At 42.1% G+C, this 26,689-nt stretch overlaps 2 protein-coding genes across 2 annotated transcripts in view; both read right to left on the bottom strand.

Moving 5' to 3' along the window:
- The window catches only part of BCAT1 (branched chain amino acid transaminase 1), a 136,601-nt gene that overhangs the window by 96,042 nt on the left and 13,870 nt on the right, over window positions 1-26,689 (bottom strand). The gene's annotated exons all lie outside the window — the stretch shown is intronic.
- LOC117975472 (dolichyl-diphosphooligosaccharide--protein glycosyltransferase subunit DAD1-like) lies at window positions 9,148-10,352 on the bottom strand. Its single transcript, XM_034936167.1, has one exon. The coding sequence runs from the start codon at window positions 9,508-9,510 to the stop codon at window positions 9,163-9,165; it is 348 nt and encodes a 115-aa protein (XP_034792058.1). The 5' UTR covers window positions 9,511-10,352; the 3' UTR covers window positions 9,148-9,162.

Below are 26,689 nucleotides of genomic sequence, written 5' to 3'. Positions count from 1 at the left end.
ATTTATAAGCCCTATGACTTTTGGCAAATTACTAACCTCTTTTGAGTCTCATATTTAAACTCAGAGTAAGTCATGGGCAGTGACGACACTCAACATGAAGATATCTATAAAGGACTTAGCAGTACTTAGCACTTAGTAACTGCTCAGTACATGTTAGCTAGTGTTATATACCATGTTTTAATTTTTTTAAGACCCATTTATTTTTCAGTTATATGTAGCCCTTGGATTACGGTATACTGATGATTAGGATATTATGTGAGAGAAAACTTAAAAATATACATCTAGTATTTCTAGGTTTTTGTTTGTTTAATAAAGTTTGTTTAAAAAAAATAAGGCCCAGTTTGGTTCAGAAAACAAACTGCACAGCTATTATTTACATGCTTCCTGGTTGGTATTGGGAAGACAATGACAGATGAGTATAATTCCTACCTGCCAAACCCTCCCCTTACTCCTGCCATGTCACGTCTCTGGAAAAGTGAGCCATAAAAAAATCTTGACAAAAGAATTCTCATTTGGGCTTATTCAATGCCAAGTCCCATTCAACGAAGTAAAATGAGCAATTCTATGTACTGTGTATGTAGTTACTGTATCATTTGCCTAGGACGGTAGTAACAAAGTGCCACAAACTGGGTAGCTTAAACCCACAGAAAGTGATAGTCTCATAGTTCCAGAGGTGAGGTGTGGACAGGCCCAGCTTCCTTTGGAACCTGTAGGGGAGAATCCTACCTTTCTTCTTCTAGCTTCTGGTAACCCAGGTGTTTCTTGGCTTGCAGCTGCCAACACTTCAATCTCTCCTTCTGTTGCATTGTGTTTTCCCTTCCTGTCTGTCTGCTTCCTGTAACTGCTTTGATTAATGGACTATGGAGAAATATGGAAGTGACACTGTTCTAAGACTAAGCATATACACTAACTGGCCAGGCAGTTTCTGCTTTCTTCCTCTTGGAAGGATCTTGGAACTACCCCACCTAGAACCCAGTCACCCCAGCTATAAATAGCCCAAATCACATGGAGGAGCCATGTGCAGGCTCATTAGTCAACAGTGCAACATCCAGCATCACTGTCAGCCCTGTGAGTGGCTGTCTTAAACATCCAGCCCAGTCAAGCCTTCAGATGATGCCAGCCCCTCATGACTGATTAAAAACACATGAGAGACCATAAGGCTGACTCAGACTGCTCAGCTGGGCCCAGGCAATCTAGAGACCATGAGAGATAAAAATAAATTATTGTTGGCCACGCACAGTGGCTCACACCTGTAATCCCAGCACTTTGGGAGGCCAAAGCAGGCATATCACCTGAGATCAGGAGTTCGAGACCAACCTGGCCAACATGGTGAAACCCCCTCTCTACTAAAAATAAAGGAAAAATTAGCTGGGCTTGATGGCGGGTGCCTGTAATCCCAGCTCTACGGGAGGCTGAGGCAGGAGGATCACTTGAACCCAGGAGGTGGAGGTTGCCGTGAGCCAAGATCATGCCGCTGCACTCCAGCCTGGGTGACATAGCGAGACTCTGTCTCAAAAATAAATAAATAAATAAATAAATAAATAATTGTTTTAAGGCCACAAAGTTTGGGGTGGTTGGTTATATAGCAATGTTAACCAAAGCAGCATGCAAACCTAACATGCTTATTTCATTATTTATTTAAAAACCTAATAATAATAAATCATGCCCAAAAATAGGGATAAAAGGGTAAGATAAACATGAAATAAGTAATCCTTTAAAATATCTTTCTAACTATGGTTATTTTATTGTACCAGCCCTAGCTAAAGGCCCAGTATACACAAGGGCCAAGTAATCAGTAATGACAGTGATACAAATCCTTCTTTTAAAGTCTTCTTGATGATCAAAATTGTGTCACCCACTATTTGTCAGTTCCGATGAAATCATTGTTGTTTTTTTAATCTCATGATATGGTTAATGGAGAACTTATAATAAGAACTGGGGCCAGGCACAGTGGCACACGCCTGTAATCCCAGCACTTTGGGAGGCCAAGGCGGCCGATCACCTGAGGTCAGGAGTTTGAGACCAGCCTGGCCAACATGGTAAAACCCTGTCTTTACTAAAAATACAAAAATTAGATGGGCGTGGTGGCAAGTGCCTGTAAACCCAGCTACTCAGGAGGCTGAGACATGAGAATTGCGTGAACCTGGGAGGTGGAGGTTGCAGTGAGCCGAGATCGCACTACTGCACTCCAGCCTGGTGACAGAGTGAGACTGTCTTAAAAAAAAAAAAATTGAAAAAATATTAGTTATCATGAAAAACATGACACATTTCCTTGTTTTACATTACTAATATTTTCATTATTATTCTGGCTTTATCCTTTTAAATTTTTATTTATGTTTGTTTAGAGGTTTTTTTGCAGACATCTCTTAAAGCCAATGTCCCTTTTGCAAAGATTATCAATTAACACCAGATGTCATAATCTGTAACTCTCCTTAACCAGGCTCACACAAACCGCCACAAATCACAACCCTCTGGAAGAGAATGAATGCGCAGGGCTGCACAGGCAACCCCCTGGGAGCAGGAGCTATGCCCTCCTCTCCCCTCAGGACCCTGCTCGAAGTTTGTGACAGCGTGGCAGGGTGACACACAGAATGAGCACATGCCAATCTATGTGAGTTAAATACAAATGCAGTTTAATTTTTCCCACATGTTAGAGGAAAAATAAACATAAGTTCTTCTGACATTCCAGTGGAGTCTGTTGCATATCTCAATATATACACACCACGATGCAACTCACTCTGTGAGCAGACAAAGTGCAAATTCCTGAGCTTGGTCTGTGGGCTCCTGCACTTGCTGAATCACCTGACTCCCCCTTCCCTCCCCACCCCTCGTCCTCATTTGCACTTCCCATCTTCTTCTGCACAGGGAGGAAACCCTAAGCGTGGCAAGCCTCTAGGTCATCTCCAGGTACCTTAAAAAGGAGTGATAGATGGACAGAGAGACAAACACATGAAGATTCTGGATAAAAAGATTAGGAATTTCATTTCCTGTGTGGAAAACAATTAAGCTTATAATTTTGCGTTTTACAGAAACAGAATCACTTAACTTCTGAAAGGAGAAATTAATCCTAATTAAATGAGGCTGCTTTTTTAAAATCCAGATATTATATACTGGATTGCTTTGGAGAAAATTCTGTTTTATACCAGTACCTAAATAGCTTTTAAGAGTTCAGGTTAATGTATGCTGAGGAAATTAATAGCAAAAAGAAAAGGCCACAATCAAGATGGAAAGGATTTAAGTTTTATTAATGATTATTAAGTGCATTATTTATAGTAGAATCCACAACATATGCTCACGAAAATAAACCAATTCTAGTAAATACATGATAAATATAAAAAATTAGAAGAGGGCTGGGCGCAGTGGCTCACGCCTGTAATCCCAGCACTTTGGGAGGCCGAGGTGGGCAGATCACGAGGTCAGGAGATTGAGACCATCCTGTCTAACACGGTGAAACCCCGTCTCTACCAAAAAAGAAATACAAAAAAATTAGCCGGGCATAGTGGTGGGCACCTGTAGTCCCAGCTGCTCGGGAGGCTGAGGCAGGAGAATGGCGTGAACCAGGGAGGCAGAGCTTGCAGTGAGCCAAGATTGCGCCACTGCACTCCAGCCTGGGTGACAGAGTGAGACTCCATCTCAGAGAAGAGAAATGGTTGATGCCTGACAATGAGCAATATACATACACCAAAAGGAGAAAATGGGGCCGGGCATGATGGCTTATGTCTGTAATCATAGCACTTTGGGAGGCTGAGGTGAGAGGATTGCTTGAGTCCAGAAGCTTGAGACTAGCCTGGACAACACAGTGAGACCCCATCTCTTAAAAAAAAAAAAAAAAAAAAATGGAGAACATGGGTATTTGGGAAGACAGTAATCTTTTGGAAAAAGTGTTTTTCCTATGAATGTGACATATGTTCAAGAAAATAGAGTGACTTATCCGATATATCCCTTGTGGCAGCAAAGGGAATACTTCCCCATCACTTTCTTCAGAAGGTTGCTCAAAATCATTGACAAGGGGCAGATTCATAGGAGAAAAGTCATACAAATTTATTTGATCATAATTTTATGTGACACGAGCGCCTCCAGAACGAAGACCCAAAGATATAAGGGAAACTGTCCATTTTTATGGTGAAACCCTGTCTTTACAAAAATACAAAAATTTTAATGGACAGTTTTTGTTTTGTTTTGTTTGTTTTTTTAAGAGCAAGGAGAGTATGCTTTTTAAATGCCATTGGTTCATGTGCCACAGAACCTAAAACAGCTTCAAATGGACACCAACTAAAAAATACCAGTTTTCAGAAGTCTGTCATTATGTATTTACACGAATTACATAATCCTGTATGTATTTACAATTACAGATTATCAAGTAGATAACACAAAGCTGTAGTGTTAATGAGACAAAATAGAATAAAAACACCACAAGGTAGCCATTTGCTTATCTACCAAGCAGGACCTAGCAAGGCCGATCCTGGCATGTGCTTCAACATTGCTTGGGGACATTAACGTGACAGATGGGAAGAGTTGTTCAGTCCATGCTAGGTAAGTCTTTGACCACAGTGCAAATGTTGGCACCAAGTAGATGAGAGTTCGGCTGTCTGAGTATCTATTTGTGAAACTGGAACCCCCCTTCCACGACGGCTCAGAGTTGCCATCCAACAGGCTTTGGGCCTTTTACAACAAGAACCGGATGCAAACCCATGAGCTGGGGATGACTCACTCTATTCCCCAACAGACAATGCCCAGGCCAAAACCCTGAGCCCCCTTAGGTTAAGTTAAACAAAGTATGGAGAGCCACGTAGAAATATGATTGGACAAAAAAGGTATGGTCTAATGCTAATAGACTGAGCAGGGAAATCCAGCACAGCCTGTCTGTCTGGACCCTTCTTGCCTCTCTGAGCATGCATTTCTTCCTTCTGGGTGTGGTGCTGGACCCTCTCTGGAAGGGGGGTCTTATAACCTTCAGTCAAACAAAGTGAGTCAGATCATTTCTTTATGGCCTTACACAGACAGGCTGGGGGTGGTGGAAGTTAGAGTACTATTTTTAGGTTTTATGGTTGGCTTTGGGGAAAAGGGGTTTGGTTTCTATGGCCCACTTTGGGGAAGAGGGGTTGTAGTCTTGATGGCTAGCCTCAAGGGAGAATGAAGGGTCAGAGACAGGAGAGCAGGAGCCCAACATTCCCCAGTTGAGAAATTGGGTTGGTAGATTATCTTTTTTTTTTTTTTTTGAGATGGGGTCTCACTGTATTGCCCAGGCTAGAGTGCAGTGTCATAATCTCAGCTCACTGCAAGCTCTGCCTCCCAGGCTCAGGCAATCCTCCCACATCCACCTCCCGAGGAGCTGGGACCACAGGCACATGCTACTATGCCCGGCTAATTTTTTGTATTTTTGGTAGAGACAGGGTTTCACCATGTTGCTCTGGCTGGTCTCGAACTCCTGAGCTCAAGCAATTTGCCCACCTCAGCCTCCCAAAGTGCTGAGATTACAGGTGTGAACTACTGTGCCCAGCGGGTGGATTATTTTATAAGCCATTGAACTAGTCTTGCAATCTCGAGAATAGGCCACTCCAATTAAACGGTTAACAGTTATATCTCATTTCATGCAGTGGTGTTGCTTCCACCAAAGTCAGGCCTCTATGAATCAAGCAATCAGATGTTTAATAAAAGGCATTTCTATGAAAACAAAAGAAAAACAAAGATTAACATCTGGAGTTGTCTATAAACTAATTTTCCTAGAGTCTCTGAAGTAGCTTCAGATTGCAGTGGCAATCTTACAGATATTTCTGGATTATAGTTTGAATCAGGTGTTCAAGTAAACCTTCTGAGTAATCCATACATCAGCTGACATGAACACTGCTCATATATTAAGTTGCTGTCATTATTTCTTCCAAAGTTTATATCAAGTTGTCTAGCTAAAGCCTGCAGGGCTTAGTGATTCCAAGACAGAAAAATGGTAGAAAAATTAGGAAACATTAGTTTGGAGACTTGTACCCAGGAAGGAATGCAGGATTCAGCCCAAATTGTAGGCAAATAACAAAAACTCAAAAAAAAATTGTCAAGACTAGAATCTAATAACAAGTATGGTATAATTTTCTTCTGAAATATAATTTTCTCTTCTACAGTCATCCCAATTTTTACCCACAAAGATAATAATAATAAAACTAATTTATTTGCAAAGTCAGTTTAGTCTCTGGCATGATTATCTGCTTAAAGTGCAGTAAGAATGGTGATTTATCATGAATGCTCTTTTTTTTTTTTGCTTTGATATTTTTTATTTATTATAAAAACTGAGTTTTCAACAAAGGCAGTTTAGCAGGACTATAGTTGTGAAAATAAATCTGAATGTAGCCATTCTTTAAACTTAAACTAAAAATCATTGTGGAATAAAATGTCAAGCAAGTGAAAACTTTTCTGTGATATATACAGAAATGATATAGACATAAATATCTTCACATAAACAAAAGCAAAGATCAAGAAAAAAATTAAATATCTTGGTGCGCAACAGAAATACACAGATTAAAAAGTTATTTTTATTTTACTTCAATGCTTCTATTGAGCACACCTGTCAGAGCAATAGGAATTAGATAAATCTTTACATTTCTTCAGGGAATTACATACAATAAAGACACCTCTCTAGAAGAAAATATATTAGCATCATTAGACTCCTGAAAGTCATGACTTTCAATTAAGTTACTCTTTTTGCTCTACCGTGAAGCTACATGCTTTATCAGAATTTTGCCAGTTGAAAGAAAATAAAGCTAACCCTGGTAAGATCCAGCACAGACACAGGTGGCAGCAAATTAGGCACAATGATGTCTGGATTTTCCTCTCAAAGTGGATTACCCATGCCTAGGAGATAACGGCTTGCAACGCAAAACAAACATTGTGGGATAAAACAGACAATATTTAAATAGATATATTTTCTACAGGGATGGCTCTTAAGTTGGCTTTGTTGGAACTTTTTCATAAGGAATCTCAGATTAAGACTTTTGAAACCTCTCAAGGGCCGGGCACAGTGGCTCACGCCTGTAATCCCAGCACTTTGGGAGGCTGAGGTGGGTGGATCACCTGAGGTCAGGAGTTCAAGATCAGCCTGGGCAACATGGTGAAACCTCATCTCTACCAAAAATACAAAAAATTAGCTGGGTGCAGCAACACATGCCTGTAATCCCAGCTACTCGGGAGGCTGAAGCAGGAGAATCACTTGAATCCAGGAAGCAGAGGTTTCAGTGAGCCAAGATCTCACCACTGCACTCCAGAATGGGTGACAGAGTGAGATTCCATGTCAAAAAAACAAACTCTTGAAGCAATGAAGCCAAGCCAAGGATTCGCCATCAGACTGTTCCTGTAAAACCTGTATGAATTGGGTGAATTGCTCTCTTTTCAACGTCTCCAAAATATCTTGAGGTTCCTGGGCCTGTCAGAAAGTGACATTCTTTACTTATTGCAAAGTTAGAAACGCTATAAAGGAATTGTGTGGGCAAGGTACCAGGTGTGTCTTTTTCCAGGTCTACTGGCTTTATAAAGTCAACCTCAATCCCTCGAAGCAGTCCGGTTGCATTCAAAAAAATGACATTCCAGTCAAAGCCTTGGTAAAATAACCACTGTTTCCATGTGTCCAGTTACAAAAGAAAATAAGCTCTTTTTTTTGTTTGTTTGCTTTTTGTTTTTTTGTTTGTTTGTTTTGAGATAGAGTCTCGCTCTTGTCCCCTAGGCTGGAGCGCAGTGGTGCGATCTCGGCTCACTGCAACCTCTGCCACCCAAGGTTCAAGCGATTCTCCTGCCTCAGCCTCCCGAGTAGCTGGGATTACAGGCGCCTGCCACCGCGCCTGGCTAATCTTTGTAGTTTTAGTAGAGACGGGGTTTCACCATCTTGGCCAGGCTGTTCTCAAACTCCTGACCTTGTGATCCACCGGCCTCGTCCTCCCAAGGTGCTAGGATTACATGCATGAGCCACCACGCACAGCCGAAAATAGGTTCTTATTGAACTTATGCAAATAACTATATTGCCAGAAAATAAGAACACTAATGAATAGTTTCCAAATTCTGAAGAATTCAGGTAGAAAGAAAGGTAAATGTTCCATTTTGCTCACAGAAGTATACTTTACCCCAATGCTGTAAGCTATAAATAGCTCAAAAGAAAAAAATATTTTCTTGAGTCTGGAAAACAAAACATAAAAAAATCAGTAATGTTTCAAACAAAAACCCTTTAAAATAGTAATTTCAATCCTTCATTCACTCAGTCCCATGTAATTCTCGTTCTCCTTGATGTTGGGTTAGCAATCTGCATGAATGCATCAGTTTTTCATTAGAGCTTTGGACTTTTTTTTTTTTTTTTTTTTTTTTTTTTTGAGGCTGGAGTGCAGTGGCGCGATCTCGGCTCACTGCAAGTCCCGTCTTGCCGCTTCGCTCCATTCTTCCGCCTCAGCCTGCCGGGTAGCTGGAACTACAGGCGCCCGCCACCACGCCCGGCTAATTTTGTTTTTGTGTTTTTAGTAGAGATGGGGTTTCACCGTGTTAGCCAGGATGGTCTCGATCTCCTGACCTCGTGATCCGCCTGCCTTGGCCTCCCAAAGTGCTGGGATTACAGGCGTGAGCCACCGCGCCCAGACGAGTTTTGGATGTTTTTACCTAGTCCAAAGGTGTGATCTCCAAAGTTATCAGAAACCTGTATTTAAGACTACTTGTCAAGGTCCCTTTCATGAATTTCCTTGAATACACAGCACTTCAGGATTTGCAAAAGGCTTTTAGAAAAAAAACATCAGAATAAAGCAATTTACTGCATATACCATGACATATCAGCCTTTTATTTTTATTTTCACTTTTTATTTTTGGAGTAATATGGAACTTTTTAATTTGGAAGGCAAAAGGTTACACTTAATTGAAGGCAGAAGTCAGGTTAATAAATGTTACAAAGTTGTTCTGACAGAGAGAGGGAACTTCTCTGGGCTCTCCTCCGGCACACCAAATCAGAGTTGGTAGTAAGCACAAATTTGAAGAAAATTCATGTGTCAAACAAGCTGCCATCTCAAGAACTCTTATCCAGGAAAATCAAAGTGAGCATTGTTCCAGTCTCTTACTCTTCAATTAAGTAAATGGGAATGATTCAGCCAACAAAGTTCATGACGATAAGGTACAAGATGGTGCTAGCAAAGAGAAAAAAGCAAAGTCTCACTCCAAGGAGATGCCTTCGAAGTCCACTTCGTTCTGTGGGTTCACCTGTATTCTCAGGCAAACTACTAGGATGAAACTCCCCACCCAAGATGTGAAACCCAAGAGGAAAGTGTTGAAGGGGAAGGTCCCCATGAGAAGACAGTAAGTGAACTGCAGCGCCCTAGTCAGCAGTTTATACAGCAGGTATATATCCAGCAACTTCAGACACTGCAGAGTAGAGCTCAAGTACTCTTCTAAGAACCATCGGGTGCCTGATACTACCAACGCTGACATGAATGGATGCAAGGTAACCGGCCAGTGCTCCCTAGGCTCATAGAGGACCCAACAACCACACTGGATGTCCATATCAGATTTTTAGGAATCTCATACAATGTTGGAACACATATTAACAACATATCCATATAAATATAACTCAAAGAAAGTGTAACACCATTTCTTATTTAACAACACTTCCTGTATGACTTTAACATACCAAATAAGCCTCATGTCTCTCTTGGACTTCCAGGGGTCCTATTTATTATTAATAATATATGTTAATGTATTATAGTATTATGTTCAAGTTAGTTAAGGGCAAAAATACTTAATTTTAGAATATGAAATTTGATTTTCAGAAGTATATCATATATCAAAAGTTTAAAACCCTTGCTATCAAAATAAAGATTTAAGACCTATGTTCAAAATAGAATCACAAGTCACTGTGACCTGATCGAGGACCTGGGAACTGACTGGTTTCCTAACACATTCCTGTCCTCTGTACTTCTCTGGAAAGTCTTCCTGTATCCCCAAGAGCACAAGTTTTGCATGGTAGAGATGCTAGTTTAACATTGCATGTAATAGACTAGTTATGACACTTGATTATTACCCTGCTTGTTTATGTGTCACCCTCCACCTGTCTAGGCAGTGACTTCATTCTCTTTGGGTTTCCAGTGCTTAGTACACAGTCAGGTAAATGTGTGAGCCTCGATAAATATCTACTCAATAAATTGATTGAATATATTAATCTACCATGTTTTTGCTTAAATTAAAAATTGATCAGTGGGCTGATATATTTTATAACACATGCATACACACATAAGTAGAGACAGAAAGAGCGACAGAGCAGAAAATAGATACCAGCATAAAGTCAATTGTGTTAGGCACAAAAGAACCAAATTAGATTTTAAATATGGCTATTTATTCAGGCTACTTACTGAACTGCCTTTATCTGTTTATGAGATACTTTGCCTTTTCTCCTAACTTCCTCGCATTTCTGGATAGACAGTGAAATGTCCTCAGGACTTTTCCCAAATCTTATTAAGCCTTGAGTTCTGAGCTCATTAGAAGATTTTGTTTTAAGCTCTAGCTCCATTGTCCAGCTGGGTTTAAGTTCTAGCTTTATTATCAGATAGATAATTATCTAGTTTCTAGTAGATAAAGCTTGGGTAAACCACCTAATGTCTCTAAACCCCACTTTAATGTCCCTGAACCTCAGCCTCCTCCCCTGTAGGAGTCAAAAGGAAATGCAAACTACTGAACAGAATATGTCATGGTTATTTGTTCTAACATAAGGTTATCAAGCTTATAGGTAGACCCTATAATATACCAGTAAATCACATAGACTCTGGAGTGACATTGGCAGATTTAATTCCAGCAATACCACTTACTAGCTTTGCAAGATTTGTCTAATTACTTACTGATATGGGTTAGCTATGTCTCCACACAAATCTCATCTTGAATTGTAGCTCCACGTGTTGTGGGAGGGACCCAGTGGAAGATAACTGAATCATGGGGGCGGTTTCCCCCATATAGTTTCTGTGGTAGTGAATAATTGTCTCACGTTACCTGATGGTTTTATAAGGGGAAACCCCTTTCGCTTGGTTCTCATTTTCTCTCTTGCCACCACCAGGTAAGAAGTGCCTTTTGCCTTCTGCCATGATTGTGAGGCCTCCCAGCCATGTGGAAATGTGAGTCCATTAATCCTCTTTTTCTGTATAAATTACCCTGTCTTGGGTATGTCTTTATTAGCAGCATAAAAATGGACTAATACACTTACCCTCTCTGTGCTTCCATTTCTCTATCTGTAAAATAATATTAATAATAGAGTTTTATGAGAACTAAATGAGATAAATCATGTAAAGCCTATTTCAGCATCCAGGAAGATCTCAATCTGTGTCAGTTATAATTGTTAAGTTGAAGATTCATATTGAGTCTTTAGACCTCGTGAGGTAATATGGCATGTTTGGAAGCTGCGTTATTTATAATTTTAGAGAGAAGAATGAATCCACAGGAACTCCACCTCTCTGTAAACTGCACTCTGTGGCATGGCTTAATTAGAGGTCTGCTGCAGGGCTGAGAAGTAATGCTTGACCTTAGATGCTCCATAAATCCTCTTGGCAAACTGACCACTCCAGATTTTTATTTTTATTTTCATTTTCATTTTTTATTTTTGGGGTAGCATATTTTATTTTTGGAGTGTTTCTACCACTATACTAAGAGGGGCTGTTTCCCGAAAAACTCTCAAACCATTTTTCCTCTGCTCTCACACAAAAACAATCAACACGGAAGACTTCTGGACCCCAAAATATATAGGGATTTCTCCCCAGCAGGAAGCAAGCAATCAGTTCTGCAGTGGACACAAGCTAGGTGTCCTCCAATTCAGCTCCAACACTGTCTACCCAGAGATAGCATCAGATCCACAAGTTGAGGGCTCAGTCCCACAAGAGCACCCCGTCCTTCCAACCAGTCATAAGTTCAGGTCTCTGGAACTGCTGACCAACAGGTTTCAAGTTGGGGTTGCCATGACCCCCTCTTCGGGTTCGATTAATTTGCTAGCGTGGTTCACAGAACTGAGGAAGACACTTACATCTACCAGTTTATCACTCAGGATATTTTTTAAAATACAAATAAAAGCCAATGAAGAGATACAAGGTCCAAGTCTGGAAGGGTTCTGAGCACAGGAGCTTTTGTCCTCGTGGAGTTGGGATGTGCCACCCTCCCAGCATGTGAATGAGTTTTTGCTTACCTTCCCGTGACCCTCCGTGTGTTCAGCACAGGAGGCTCACGGGAAGGTAAAAAACACTTCTTAGAAGCTCCCCAGTCCATTCCCTTTGGATTTTCATGGAGGCTTCATTACATAGGCATGACTGATTAAACCACTGGCCATTGGTGATCAACTTGGCCAGCCCCACTCTGAAGCTATCAGTCAACACTAATATACAAAAAGACAGCACTTTGGAGATTCCAAGCATTTTTAGTAATTGTATGCCAGGAAACAGGAACAAAGACCACATATATGTATTTCACAATATCACAGGGACACTGGCTTTTTTTAGGCCTTTCCTCAGATCGCTAGAGCAGCATACAGGAAAACCAGTTTTCCACTAGGGTTCCTTAGGTGTTCAGACTTGGTGCGATCCTCCAGTGAGTTAAAACGTACCTCCTCCAAAAGTCTGATTCATTTATCTCTCTACTTAGAAAAAACTGCTATGGAAACTCTTTTTCACCAATGATGATGACATACATTTTTCCCAATAATGTAAGCCCAATATATGCCAGTCTCAATTTACAAGACAGATACATCATAGGATCTTTGATACACATACCTAGGAAGATCTTTGAATTACTTAATAAAACATTCAGGAATATTCCCTCCACCCCAGAGCTGACAAAGAACAACAGTTATAGAAAAATAGTTGTAGAGGCAGTGAATATTTAAGATGGGTTGGTACCTTTTGTTTTAATAGCTTCCATTAGTCACAACTTGATAAACTGTAACATTCCTTTCTAAATCTGCTTCCTGCTCCTTCCTCACCTCTGTCATTTTCTGCAGCAGAATATGTAGTACACATTGGCTCTATAAATTGCCAGGTGCACATCAAAGGAAAGCATGAAAAAAATAGTAATGAAAAAGTAAACCTCCCAAAGGACTTCGTCGTTAGATAAGAAAACTAGCACACATGTGCACACATACACACACACATACACACTTTAATGAAAGAACTAGGGGTCCTGATAAGCTGGCACATAAACCTGTTGTTCCCATCAAATGAATAATCAAAGATTTGAGAGTTAATTTGAGTGACTGTGTCAGTATTATTCCAACAAAGACATGAGCACACACACAAACACAAGATTGTTCCTTTTTTTTGAGACAGACTCTCATTACGTTGTCCAGGCTGGAGTCCAGTGGCTATTGATAGACGTGATCATAGCGTACTACAGCCTTGAACTCCTAGGCTCAAGCGATCCACCTGCCTCAGTCCCCCAGGTAGCTGGGACTACAGGCATGTGCCACCTTGCCCAGCTACAAGATGTTTTTTACCTGAAGAGTTAATATGATCCATAATAATAACCACCCACTGTATGACTCATCCTACATCTGGCCCCTAGTTTCACACATATTTCACCATATTTTTCATACTTAAAACAACCCTATAAGGTAGATATCATCATTATTATAGCAACCCATTTTACAGATGAGAAAATTGGAAGCAGTTTGGTGATTCTCTAAGTTGATTCACAGGACTCAATACTTTCGACTATAATTTATTACAGGATAAAAATTATGGCCGGGCACAGTGGCCCAGGCCTATAATTCCAGCACTTTGGGAGGCTGAGGCAGGCAGATCACGAGGTCAGGAGATCAAGACCATCCTGGCCAACATGGTGAAACCCCGTCTCTACTAAAAATACAAAAATTAGCCGGTGTGGCAGTGCGCGCCTGTAGTCCCAGCTACTCGGGAGGCTGAGGCAGGAGAATTGCTTGAACCCAGGAGGCAGAGGCTGCAGTGAGCCGACATGGGGCCACTGAACTCCAGTCTGGGCAACAGAGTAAGACTCTGTCTCTCAAAAAAAAAAAAAAATTACAAGGCAAAAATCAGCAAAAGGAAAAGGCACATGGGACAAAGGAAATCAGACATGTGCTTCCCAGAGTCCTCTCCCAGTGGAGTCACACAGGATGCACTTAACTCCTCCAGCAATGAGTTGTGATAATATGTGTAAAATATTACTTACTAGGGAATCTCATTAGACACTCAGTGCCCAAGGTTTTTATGTGGGGCTGTCATGTAAACACCCCTACCTAGCACATCCTAAAATTCCAGACTCCCAGAAGGAAGCAGATGTTCAGCAGAAACTTCATTGTTTGTACAAATATTTTAGGCATCGTGAGCCATTCTTTTCAGGGAATGGTGAGAACCCTCCAGAAATTCAAGTTCCCAGACACCAGACAAGGGCCAACTTTGCAAGCCTTTCTAAGACTAGCAGCCTCAGGCCTACTTTAATTCTTTTCTACACAGGAGTAGACTGAGAAGCCTTGGTCAACTGTGCAGAAGCAGAGGACGGGGCTGTCACTGAGCAAGGGACATGAAGCATTCAAGTGTGTGTGTGTGTGTATATATATATATATATATATATATATATTTTTTTTTTTTTTTTTTTTTTTAGACAGGGTCTCTCTCTGTCACCCAGGCTCCCAGGCTGGAGTGCAGTGGCACAATCTCAGATCACTGCAACCTCCGCCTCCCAGGATTCTCCTGCCTCAACCTCCTGAGTAGCTGGGACTACAGGCGTGCACCACCATGCCTGGCTAATTTTTTTGTTTGTTTTTTGTAGAGTTGAGGTTTTGCCATGTTGCCCAGCCTGGTCTCAAACTCCCGAGCCCAAGCGATCCTCCCACCTCGGCTTCCCATAGTGCTGGAATTACAGGCATAAGCCACCATGCCCGGCCTTCAAGTATATTTCTTATGCTCATATCAGAGAGAACCAAACTGAGTATCAAGAAGATTGATTGCCTTGACCAAAGTAACACACCTGCAGAGGGAGAGCTCGTACTAGAACCCAGGTCTTCAGACCACACAGGGCAATTAACAAATATCAGAGTGAAAAGCAGAATCTGCTCAGTCCATCCCCTTCTCTGCCATTAATGAAGATACTGATCAATTAATTTAATTTTTATTCATACACTATAAGGATTTATTAAAAATCAGACAAAACAAAACAATACAAGTTGATTTTTCACAGGTGGCTTTTTAATCTGCATGATGGCATAATTACAGCACTAGACATTTTCAACCGATTATGTCGATAATATACATTCTCATTTCCTCCCTTTTTTTCCCCTCAGCTTTCTGACCCATCCTCCCTTTTCTAGAGTGAGAAGACCATAAATTACCAATGATTTATTGAAAAATACTGCCTTTGAGTAATTCTTAGTAACTTGTAAGAAAATAACAGTAACAAATTATAATGAGAGGAGGGAGAGAAAGAGAACCTCTTCTTTACACAAGAATGCTACTCAATGCCAAGAATGATATAATTAGATCCGTTAATGCTAAAGTCATCAGAAGAAAGGTTGTCAGAGAATGGGATATTTACACAGTCTCAAAGTCTTGTGCCACAAATTACATATTAATTTAAAAGGAGAAAATGTCCCTTTACAAGAGTGAGAAATGGTGGCGACCACCTTCACCAACTAATCAAACTTAACATGACTAATGCAGGAACCAATGCATATCATGTGTCTTTGATGCAGGGCAATTAGGAGTACACAACCTCACTTCAGTGTTATTCTTGCCAAGAATTAGAGCCTGGCTCTAATCATAAAGATAAAATTAGAGAAATTCAGGATGTGAAATAGCCAATGAGCCTGAATTATTCAAAACAGACAATGTCATTAAAAAAAAATAGCAGCAAAAACACACAAATATTGATCCGTATTAAAAGAAACATAACTATAAAGAGTAATATGTAAACAAAACAAACACATTTTGAGGTCAGCTAGGGAAAATTATATATGAACCAGATATGACATGATCTCTCTGAATTAATACTAATCTTCTTAGGTGTGCTATGTAGGAGAATGTCCCATATGAAGTATTTAGATAGGAAATATCACAACCATAATTTCTTTTCATATGATTCAGTACTTGGGAGAAAGAGAAAGCATATAGAAAGGTTAACCATTGGGTGAATCCGTTGATAAATGACGGATTCAAAAACAGTTGTTTTTTGAAACAGTAGTTCTTTCATCTCTACAGAGTGATGGTTAATTTCATGTGTCTACTTGGCTAAGCTATGGTGCCCAATTGCTTAGACAACACAAGTTTAAATGTTGCTGTGAAAGTATTTTTTAGATGTGATTACCATTTAAATCAGCAGACTTTGAGTAAAGCAGATTGCCCTCAATGTGGGAGGGCTTCATCCAATTAGTTGAAGGCCTTAACAACAAAAAAGACGGAGGTTTCCTGAAGAAGGAATTTGGCCTCAGGACTGCAATTGCAATAGATACTGTACCTGACCTGCCCTGCAAATTTCAGACTCACGACTGCAACATCAACTCTTACCAGAATTTCCAGCTGACCAACTTGCCCTATGGATTTCAGACTTGCCAGCTCCCACAATCACATGAACCAATTCCTTAAAATAAATCTCTCTCTCTCGATCTCTTGATAGAGAGATAGAAAGATTATAGATATGATATAGATAAAGATATAAATATAGATATAGATATGCCCTATTGGTTCTGTTTCCCTGGAGAACCCTGCCTAACACAATAGGTTTGGAAATTGCTAAATAAAAAATTGCAGCTCCCCCTCCCCCTCTCCCTCTCCCCACGGTCTCCCTCTCCCTCTCTTTCCACGGTCTCCCTCTGATGCCGAGCCGAAGCTGGACTGTACTGCTGCCATCTCCGCTCACTGCAACCTCCCTGCCTGATTCTCCTGCCTCAGCCTGCCAAGTGCCTGCGATTGCAGGCGCGCGCCACCACGCCTGACTGGTTTTCGTATTTTTTTGGTGGAGACGGGGTTTCACTGTGTTGGCCGGGCTGGTCTCCAGCTCCTAACCGGGAGTGATCTGCCAGCCTCGGCCTCCCGAGGTGCCAGGATTGCAGACGGAGTCTCGTTCACTCAGTGCTCAATGTTGCCCAAGCTGGAGTGTAGTGGCGTGATCTCGGCTCGCTACAACCCCCACCTCCCAGCCGCCTGCCTTGGCCTCCCAAAGTGCCGAGATTGCAGCCTCTGCCCGGCCGCCACCCCATCTGGGAAGTGAGGAGCTTCTCTGCCTGGCTGCCCATCATCTGGGATGTGAGGAGCCCCTCTGCCTGGCTGCCCAGTCTGGAAAGTGAGGAGCGTCTCTGCCCGGCCGCCACCCCATCTGGGAAGTGAGCGTCTCTGCCTGGCTGCCCATCATCTGGGATGTGAGGAGCCCCTCTGCCCGGCTGCCCAGTCTGGGAAGTGAGGAGAGCCTCTTCCCGGCCGCCATCCCATCTAGGAAGTAAGGAGCGTCTCTGCCCGGCCGCCCATCGTCTGAGATGTGGGGAGCGCCTCTGCCCTGCTGCCCCGTCTGGGAGGTGAGGAGCGCCTCTGCCTGGCCGCCTCGTCTGAGAAGTGAGGAGCCCCTCCGCCCGGCAGCCGCCCCGTCTGAGAAGTAAAGAGCCCCTCCGCCCAGCAGCCACCCCGTCTGGGAAGTTGGGGGCAGGCCCCGCCCGGCCAGCCGCCCCGTCCGGGAGGGAGGTTGGGGGTGCCTCTGCCAGGCCACCCCTTCTGGGAAGTGAGGAGCGTCTCTGCCCGGCCGCCACCCCGTCTGGGAGGTGTACCCAACAGCTCATTGAGAACGGGCCATGATGACGATGGTGGTTTTGTGGAATAGAAAAGGGGGAAATGTGGGGAAAAGATAGAGAAATCAGATTGTCGCTGTGTCTGTGTAGAAAGAAGTAGACATAGGAGACTCCATTTTGTTCTGTATTAAGAAAAATTCTTCTGCCTTGGGATGCTGTTGATCTATGACCTTACCCCCAACCCGGTGCTCTCTGAAACATGTGCTGTGTCCACTCAGGGTTAAATGGATTAAGGGTGGTGCAAGATCTGCTTTGTTAAACAGATGCTTGAAGGCAGCATGCTCTTTAAGAGTCATCACCACTCCCTAATCTCAAGTACCCAGGGACACAAACACTGCAGAAGGCCGCAGGGTCCTCTGCCTAGGAAAACCAGAGACCTTTGTTCACTCGTTTATCTGCTGACCTTCCCTCCACTATTGTCCTATGACCCTGCCAAATCCCCCTCTGCGAGAAACACCCAAGAATGATCAATTAAAAAAAAAAAAAATTTGCAGACAAATTTTTAAAATCCTCACTTGTATGTTACATGTGGGACAGAATAATTTTAAAAAACACATATAATCTCCAAACCCCAGTTCAACTATAAGTTATAATCTTTTCTCCCTGATTAAGATTTGTATTTGAAACAATAGTCATTTGCTTTGAGTTAAATTTCATCTCTTGGATGATAATGAAATGAGTAAAAATCAAGTTATAAGATGTCTGTAATCCCGGCTACTTGGGAAGGTGAGGTGGGAGAATCACTTGAACCCAGGAGATGGAGGCAGCAATGAGACGAGATTGTGCCACTGTACTCCAGCCTGGGCGACAAAGTGAGACTCTGTCTCGAAAAAAAAAAAAAAGAAAAGAAAAGAAAAAAATCAAGTTATAAGAGAGAAAGAAGAATGCAAGGTGATCTACATAGACAAGCTACATAGCAATACTGGAAAAACCTAGAATGTTATTTTTCCTTAAAAATCTACCAGTGACTCCAATTAAACATGGTAGACTGAACACATGAATCTTTCTCCACATCTTTTTAGATATTCACTTAAACAAATACCATTGTCTTTTAAAGTTTAATCCATAAGGGAAAGAGAATGGGAAACATGATAATGAGTGACATTAACACATTTTGGAAGGTAGAAAGCTGACAGTAGAGAAGGAACTAACTCTGTAGATTAGAAAGAACTGAAACTGTATTGCACAAAGAAGGAGATACTGATGAGAAGCCACCTTTCCCTCATCTCAGAAAGTCTCAGAATAGAGAATCCAGGTGTTTCCAAAGGTGAGGCTGAAAACAGGGACTTTTGATGCAAATCTATATAACCATTCATTGAATGACCTTGACTTGGGAGAGTACAACCAGAAATAGTTTTATTTTTCTCTCATTACTGCCCTTCACTCCCACTTTCAAAAATCTACCGTCCCTATCTGGAGATGATCACACTGATCCTATTGAGTTTCCAGTCACTTTTAAGTATTAGGAAAATCTTGCTGCAAGTACTTAAAAGACCAGTATGATCTGTAATAAAACTTTGACCTCACATTGCATTCAATGCTTTACTGTCTGAGCAGCCACCACCACCAGCCCCCAGCAAGCTGAGGTTGTTAACATCTGTAAAAGAAAACAAAATTCTTAAAACTCTCTAAAATTATTTATTATGCCAAGGGAGAAGTTAAGTCCTGGAAACTGAGTCACACAGCATGTTTGCAATTCTGCTTATTAGGTTATAGATTCACTCTCTTCTCATCGTTCTAGTTCTGTAAATGACTAGGAGAGACCAGAGACCAGACCTTCCCCCTTCACTGATCTTTGTTATGGATTAATGGATTAACTGCCTCCTTTATTGTCCTGTACCTAACTCACACCAGATGGCACAAAAGACCCCATGGGATGAGCACAGTAGCCCATGCCTGTAATCCAGGCACTTTGGGAGGCTGAGGCAGGAGAATTGTTTGAGTCCAGGAGTTTGAGACCAGCCTGGGCAAAAGGGGGATCCGGTCTCTATAAGAAATAAAAAATAAATTAGCTGGGTGTGGTGGCACATGACTGTGGTCCCAGCTAGTCGGGAGACTGAGGTGGTAGGATCACTTGAGCCCACAAAATCGAAGCTGCAGCGAGCTGTGATTGTGCCATACCAGCCTGCAATACAGAGCGAGACAGTCTCAAAAAAAAAAAAAAAAAAACCAAGAAAAACGAAAATACAAACCCATGACTGTTACACCTTCAGTGTGAAATGTCTGTTGTTGTTGTTGTTGTTGTTGTTGTTTGAGATGGAGTTTCATTCTTGTTGCCCAGGCTGGAGTGCAATGGTGCAATCTCAGCTCACCACAACCTCTGCCTCCCAGGTTCAAGCAATTCTCCTGACTCAGCTTCCCAAGTAGCTGGGATTACAGGCACGTGACACCATGCCCGGCTAATTTTTTTATTTTATTTTATTTTATTTATTTTGTATTTTTAGTAGAGAAGGGGTTTCCCCATATTGACCAGGCTGGCCTCGAACTCCTGACCTCAGATGATCTGCCCGCCTTGGCCTCCCAAAGTGCTGAGATTACAGGCATGAACCACCGCTCCCAGCCCGTGAAATGTTAAATATGCCTTTCTCAAATGAAAGAGACCTCCTTGACTAATCAGATCATTGTAACTAGGCATTAAGCCTTACACAGAAAGATGTTGAAATTCTGTTAAGCTTCCCTAAACTCTCTCTCTATAAACAATCCCAAACTTCTAAAGTTCAGAACGCTGACTTCCATTCTTTGGGATCCGTGTTTCCCTAGCACTGTCCTTAAACTTTGCACTTGAATAAAGTCTCTTTAAACTAGATTCTGACCCTTTTGATTATTTTAGGTTGGCACATCCAACAGAAATGGGGTTCCTGTTTTTTCAGCATTGGAGCTCAGGACGCACCATCCCAAAATATGACCAGAATATGCCACATCAGGATATGCTTATTTGATGTATTTCCAGTTAGTTATTCTGAGACACTGTAGACACAGGAGTAGCTCTGAAAAACTGTCTTTTTGTAAACAAAATTTATATCTATAAAGAAAAAAACTTTGATAAGAATCTCATCAACCAGGGAAGATTTTATCACCAGGGAGAAGATTGGACAGGTAGACCTTGTCACAGGCTATTACCTATTCTTCTGATGGGGGACTCTGAGACAACTTTTATCACCTGAGAGGCTTTTTATCTGCATAACAAGACAACCTATGCTCGCTATACACTTCCTCTCCTCACCCTCTTATAACCTGTCACCATCTCCCCTCAATAAGCCCCAAGCCCTGATTCCTTTTCTGTAGCTCAGGAACACTATATAAACTTCAATCATCTGGCCTTTCTTTGAGTCTCATATTTTATGGGACTCCCATGTGTACGCACAAAATAAATTTATGTCTTTTCTCCTATTTATCTTTCTACTGTCAGTTTACTTCATAAACTCAGTTATGAAAAGGGTAAAGAAAGTTTTCTCTCTCCCACATCACTTTCCTCTCCACTCTCCAGCTGCTGTTTCCAGGACCCACGGGGTTAAGTGTGGACCATTAATTAGAGGAAATAGTTAAAAATCTCATTTGTCTGTGACCATTATAATCTGGCACTGGGGGCCCTCTCCTATGGCAAATGCCCAAATTCTGGCTTTCTATTGCATCATGGTCACTTACGGATTCTTCACAACCTCCCCTCCCCCTTGTCCTCACCTCCTGTGGAGACCACTGCCTTGCACAGCCCCACTGCAATGATGCACATTCTGTCTCACCTCTAAGGATTCTCCTTCAACCCCAGCTCTGGCATTATTCCCTACACAGCCTCTGACCCCTGGGGTCTCCTTGCCCCAGCAAGTAGCCTTCTTAGACAGTGTCCTTTTGAGGTGTTTCTATGACACCTTTCCTCAGAGTTCACATAGTTCATGACGTCTTTGCTCTACTAAACTCTGGAACGGCAAACTGCACCCACTGAAGACCCCTCTCTTGACTCTAAACACAGGCAGCACCAGCCAGCCTTGACTGTCCCAGGGCAGAGCTGACACGGCTATGTCCCATACACCAGTGGCACAAGTCAAGTGTTTGCAAGCTACAGATCCTCTAGGCAAAGCATTTCTCACTTAATTTTTAGTGAATGCCCTGTTGGGGGAATGGGAGAATCACTTTTTTACCTCTTCCAGGGTAAAGAAGTTTCCAGAAATGCCAAACTCTCCTTGCTTGGCTGACAATTTTTTATTTCCAAATAATCTTATTTCCTTTCTGTTCAATCTCCAGCCTTCTATTAAATATAAATTGGAGATAAGTTAGAGGCTAAAGCTTGCAGAATTAGTTTAGTCATCCTTTAGAAGGTTCTTTAGATGTGTCAAACGTGTTTGGAATTTGGAGGTAGTATCCCTCCGTGCTCAGCACTGAAGCCTCAGTGGAACAGGGCCCCCCCCTTTTTTTTTTTTTGAGATAGAGTCTTGCTCTGTCACCCAGGTTGGAGTACAATGGCACACAATCTCAGCTCACTACAACCTCCACCTCCCAGGTTCTGGTGATTCTCCTGTCTCAGCCTCCCAAGTAGCTGGGACTACAGGAGCCCACCACCACGCCTGGCTAAGTTTTTGTATTTTTAGTAGAGACAGGGTTTCATCATGTTGGCCAGACTGGTCTTGAGCTCCTGACCTCAGGTGATCCACTCCCCGCTCAGCCTTCCAAAGTGCTGGGATTACAGGTGTGAGCCATTGCACCTGGCCCAGGATGCTATTTTTTTAAAGGATTAATCAGAAGAAATATGAAGAGTAAAATTTTAAAATTCAGGGGAAAGGCTGAAAGATAACATTGATGAAATCTTTCTCCCACCTCAAAAATTGGACACTAGGAGAGAAAAATTAAATTAGAAGATCAAACAAGGAGGTCTAATGTCAAACAAATAGAAGTTTAAGAATGACAAAAGAGGGAAAGCAGAGGAGAAGAAATCATCAAAGCTATAGGAAAAGAAAATTTTCTAGGATGAATGACTAAGGACCCATGTTATGATAAAGCTCCCCAAATTAGCAATAAAAAGAGACCCTGAATACCTCAAGGAATAAAAAACAGGTTACACATAAAAAGGACCTGAAATACGAGCCCCTTTGGACTTCTTATCAGTAACACAGGAAACTAGACAACAGAAAAGCAATTCCCTTAAAATTCTGACAAAAAATCATTTCTAACCTAGGATATTATTCAAAATCAAGTATTAACCTAGAGCAAAAGTAGAACAAAAAGTCAGGCATGTAAGGAATCAAAACATCTACCTCTGATGCACTCTTTATCTAAAAACAACTAGAGCATATGTACAACACAAATGAGGAAGTAAAGTAAAAAGGAGAACGCCACAAGATTCAGAAAACCGGGGATGTAACATAGAGAGAGGGTAAAAGATGCCAAGAGGAAGTCTTAGGCAGGCAGCTGTGCAGCTGGCTCAGAGAGAAACCAGCACAAATTAGTGCAAGAATGAGAATGGTAGCAGAAAGAGTACAGAGACAAAAAAGAAAATGAACTGTCAGATACATTTAACCTAAGTAGAATTACATTGCGAGGCTGTCAGGAAGTTGGGAATTGGAAAGAATTCATAACAAATATACAGTAAGGTAAGTAAATAAAAGGAAATAATGCAAGAATTAACTGCAGGAAAAACAAAATGAGGTATAAGGGGAAAAAAATGTAACCATAGTACACTACTTGACTCACCAGTGACTTTTAAAAATGGAATTCCATCTACTACCCAAAACCTCTCAGGGGCATTTCACCACACTTAGAATAAAATCCACACTTACCAGGACTAAGGAACTTCAATGATGTGGCTCCACTCCTGAAATCCCCCCTCTCAGATTATGCTCTGGGAAGTTTCATTTGCTGTTCCATATGCATGGGACACTCTTACCTCCAGATCATGGTACTCAGGTGTCAGCTGAAAGTTCACCTTTTCTGTGAAGCTTTCCCTGACCAGTCAGTATAAATTCGTACCAGCTTTCTCTCAGTTCTGTCACTACTGCATCATTTCATTTTATTCATATTGCATCACTGATTGAAAATATTTGATATGTTACTGCATGAGGATAAATTGTAATAATATTAGTTAATACTTACAGTACTTACATAGTACTTATTTCAGACCAGACCCTGTTATAAGTGCTTTATGTTTGTTTTCGGTTCTTTGTTGCAGACAGTCTCCATCTATCGCACAGGCTGGAGTGCAGTGGCACAATCTCAGCTCACTGCAACCTCCACCTCCTGGGTTCAAGTGATTCTCATGCATCAGCCTCCTGAGTAGCTGGGATTACAGGTGTGTGCCACCATGCCTGGTTAATTTTTTTGTGTTGTTTTGTTTTGTTTTGTTTTGAGATGGAGTCTCACTCTGTTGCCCAGGCTGGAGTGCAGTGGCGCAACCTTGGCTCACTGCAACTTCTGCCTCTCAGGTTCAAGTGATTCTCCTGCCTCAGCCTCCCAAGTAGCTGGGACTACAGGTGCCCACCACCACACTTGGCTAATTTTTGTATTTTTAGTAGAGACGGGGATTCACCATATTGGCCAGGCTGGTCTCAAACTCCTGACCTTGTGATCCACCTGCCTCAGCCTCCCAAAGTGCTGGGATTACAAGCATGAGACACCACACCTGGCTTTTTTTTTTTTTTTTTTTTGGATTTTTAGCAGAGATGAGGTTTCGCTATGTTGGCCAGGCAGGTCTCAGGCTTCTAACCTCAAGTAACCCTCAGGCCTCAGCCTCCCAATGTGCCGAGATTACAGGTGTGCACTACTGTGCCTGGCAACATTTGTTATTTTATTTAATCCTCACATCATCCATGAGAGGTGGGTTGTACTAATACCACCATTTCATAAACAAAAAAACTGAGGCACAGTTTAATAACTTGCTGGGGGTCACTCAATAGCAAAGCTGGGGCTCACACACCTGCAGTCCAGTCCCAGTTTGTGCTCATAACCATGTGTTATATGGCCTTTCCCTGCAAGTTGCAGGAGAGCTGCAACTTTACCTGCTCTTCACCCTCTGATATGGTTTGGTTTGGCTCTGTGTCCCTACTCAAACCTCATGTGGAATTTTAATCCCCTCACGCCAGGGGAGGAACCTGGTCGAAGGTGATTGGATCTTGGGGGTGAATAGTGAGTGAGTTCTCACTTAAGTGGCTATGTTTTCTGGGGTATATACCCCAGGTTCATCCTCTCATGCCGGGAAAATTCAGAACAGACACACACAGGGAGTTTAGGAGCACAGGTTAATAGGCAGAAGAAGGAGAAAGGAAAACAGCCCTCTCTCTAATGAGAGAGAGGGGACTTCTGAGAGGAAACACCAGCGGGTGGCGAATGCACCAGATTTTATAGTCAGGCTTGAGGAGGTGGTGTCTGATTTACATAGGGCTCACAGATTGGTTCAATCAGGTATGATGTTCACATAGCGCACTAGGAAGGCTGGTCACCCCACCCTAATCTTATTATGCACATGAATTCTCCTCTTGGCCGGCACCAGCTTGTCTGCTCCTTACTGTACACTTGGCTGGCAGAGAAGGGAAAATGGAGCTGCCATCTTAACGTGTCTGGTTCCTAGTTTCTGCCGGCATTCACCCGTGCAAGCTCCCAGCTTGCTTGTCTATGTTTGGGGCTGCTTTTCATTTAAAAGAAAAGCCTTACCAAGGACTCCCGTACCCTCACTATCTACCTAAGTGATTTCTTCTTAACTCCTATATCATCATAAGATCTGATGGTTTAAAAGTGTGGCACTTCTCCCTTCTCACTCTGTCTCCTGCCACCATGTAAGATGTGCCTTGCTTCCTCTTCACCTTCTGCCATGATTGTAAGTTTCCTGAGGCCTTTCTGGCCATGATGAACTGTAATTCAGTTAAACCTCTTTTCTTTATAAATCACCCAGTCTCAGGTAGTTCTTTATAGCAGTGTGAAAATGGACTAATACACCCTCACAGCCTCAAGACCTTGAGCAGTGTCTGATGCTTACATAATGAGTACTCCTCAAATATTTGTTCAATAAATGCATTATAAGAATCTCAGTTATCCTGAGGCAAGAGAAAAGAAGAGGGTACAAATTTTTCTTTTTATTTTTTTGAGACAGAGTTTAACTCTTGTCACCCAGGCTGGAGTGCAGTGGTGCGATCTTGGCTCACTGCAACCTCTGCTCCCAGGTTCAAGCAATTTTCCTGCCTCAGCCTCCCAAGTAGCTGGGACTATAGGTGCACACCACCATGCCCAGCTAATCTTTGTATTTTTAGTAGAGACAGGGTTTCACCATATTGGCCAGGTTGGTCTTGAACTCCTGACCTCAGGTGATCCACCTGTTTCAGCCTCCCAAAGTGCTGGGATTACAGGGGGATACAAATTTTTCCTCCTTGGCTATCAGTTGTACCACTTGCCACATCTCAGTTTTTTCCACATTTTGATACCAGCTGCTCTGGTTCTTCCAGTTTTAGGGTCTCTTGATCAAGATATTGTGGTTTCCTCTCTAGAAACAGGCTCCATAACATTCTTCTTCTTCTCTCTCTCTCTAATTAAGCTATTGCTGTATTAGCACTTGTAAGCTACCCAGTGACTGCAGGACATGACTGCCTCACCTTCTAGTCTGTGCCCAAGGTGAAATGGATGTGGTAGTGATTCTTCCACAGACCAAGTGGATCCAGTGAGTTGCCTATAGGACATCCAGAAGACTCACTGATGGAGTGTTGTGGGAAAGAGCAGAAAGCTAGAAACCACCTCTCATTGGATCTTTAGTCCAGAGAGGAATCCAGCATGCAAAATGCAGAAAAATATGATTTGTCCTCACGTGGACATGAAGGCAGGGCATTCTGGAGAGAGTCAGGGATATGGTCAGAGAGCTTAGGTGGCCAGGAAAGAGAGCTCTACATGTGTTTCCACTCATGGAATCAAGGAACTCAATACAAAGTCCCAACAGAATCAACTCATTCCTCTCTATTTTCC

Source organism: Pan paniscus, chromosome 10 (assembly GCF_029289425.2).
Source record: "Pan paniscus chromosome 10, NHGRI_mPanPan1-v2.0_pri, whole genome shotgun sequence".
In the NCBI taxonomy this organism is placed as follows: Eukaryota; Metazoa; Chordata; class Mammalia; order Primates; family Hominidae; genus Pan; species Pan paniscus.
This window is presented reverse-complemented; position numbering and strand designations above follow the sequence as displayed.

Bases quoted from the DNA above. Each gene is read 5' to 3' on its own strand.
- LOC117975472 (XM_034936167.1), bottom strand. From the start codon at position 9,510: ATGGACATCCAGTGTGGTTGTTGGGTCCTCTATGAGCCTAGGGAGCAC.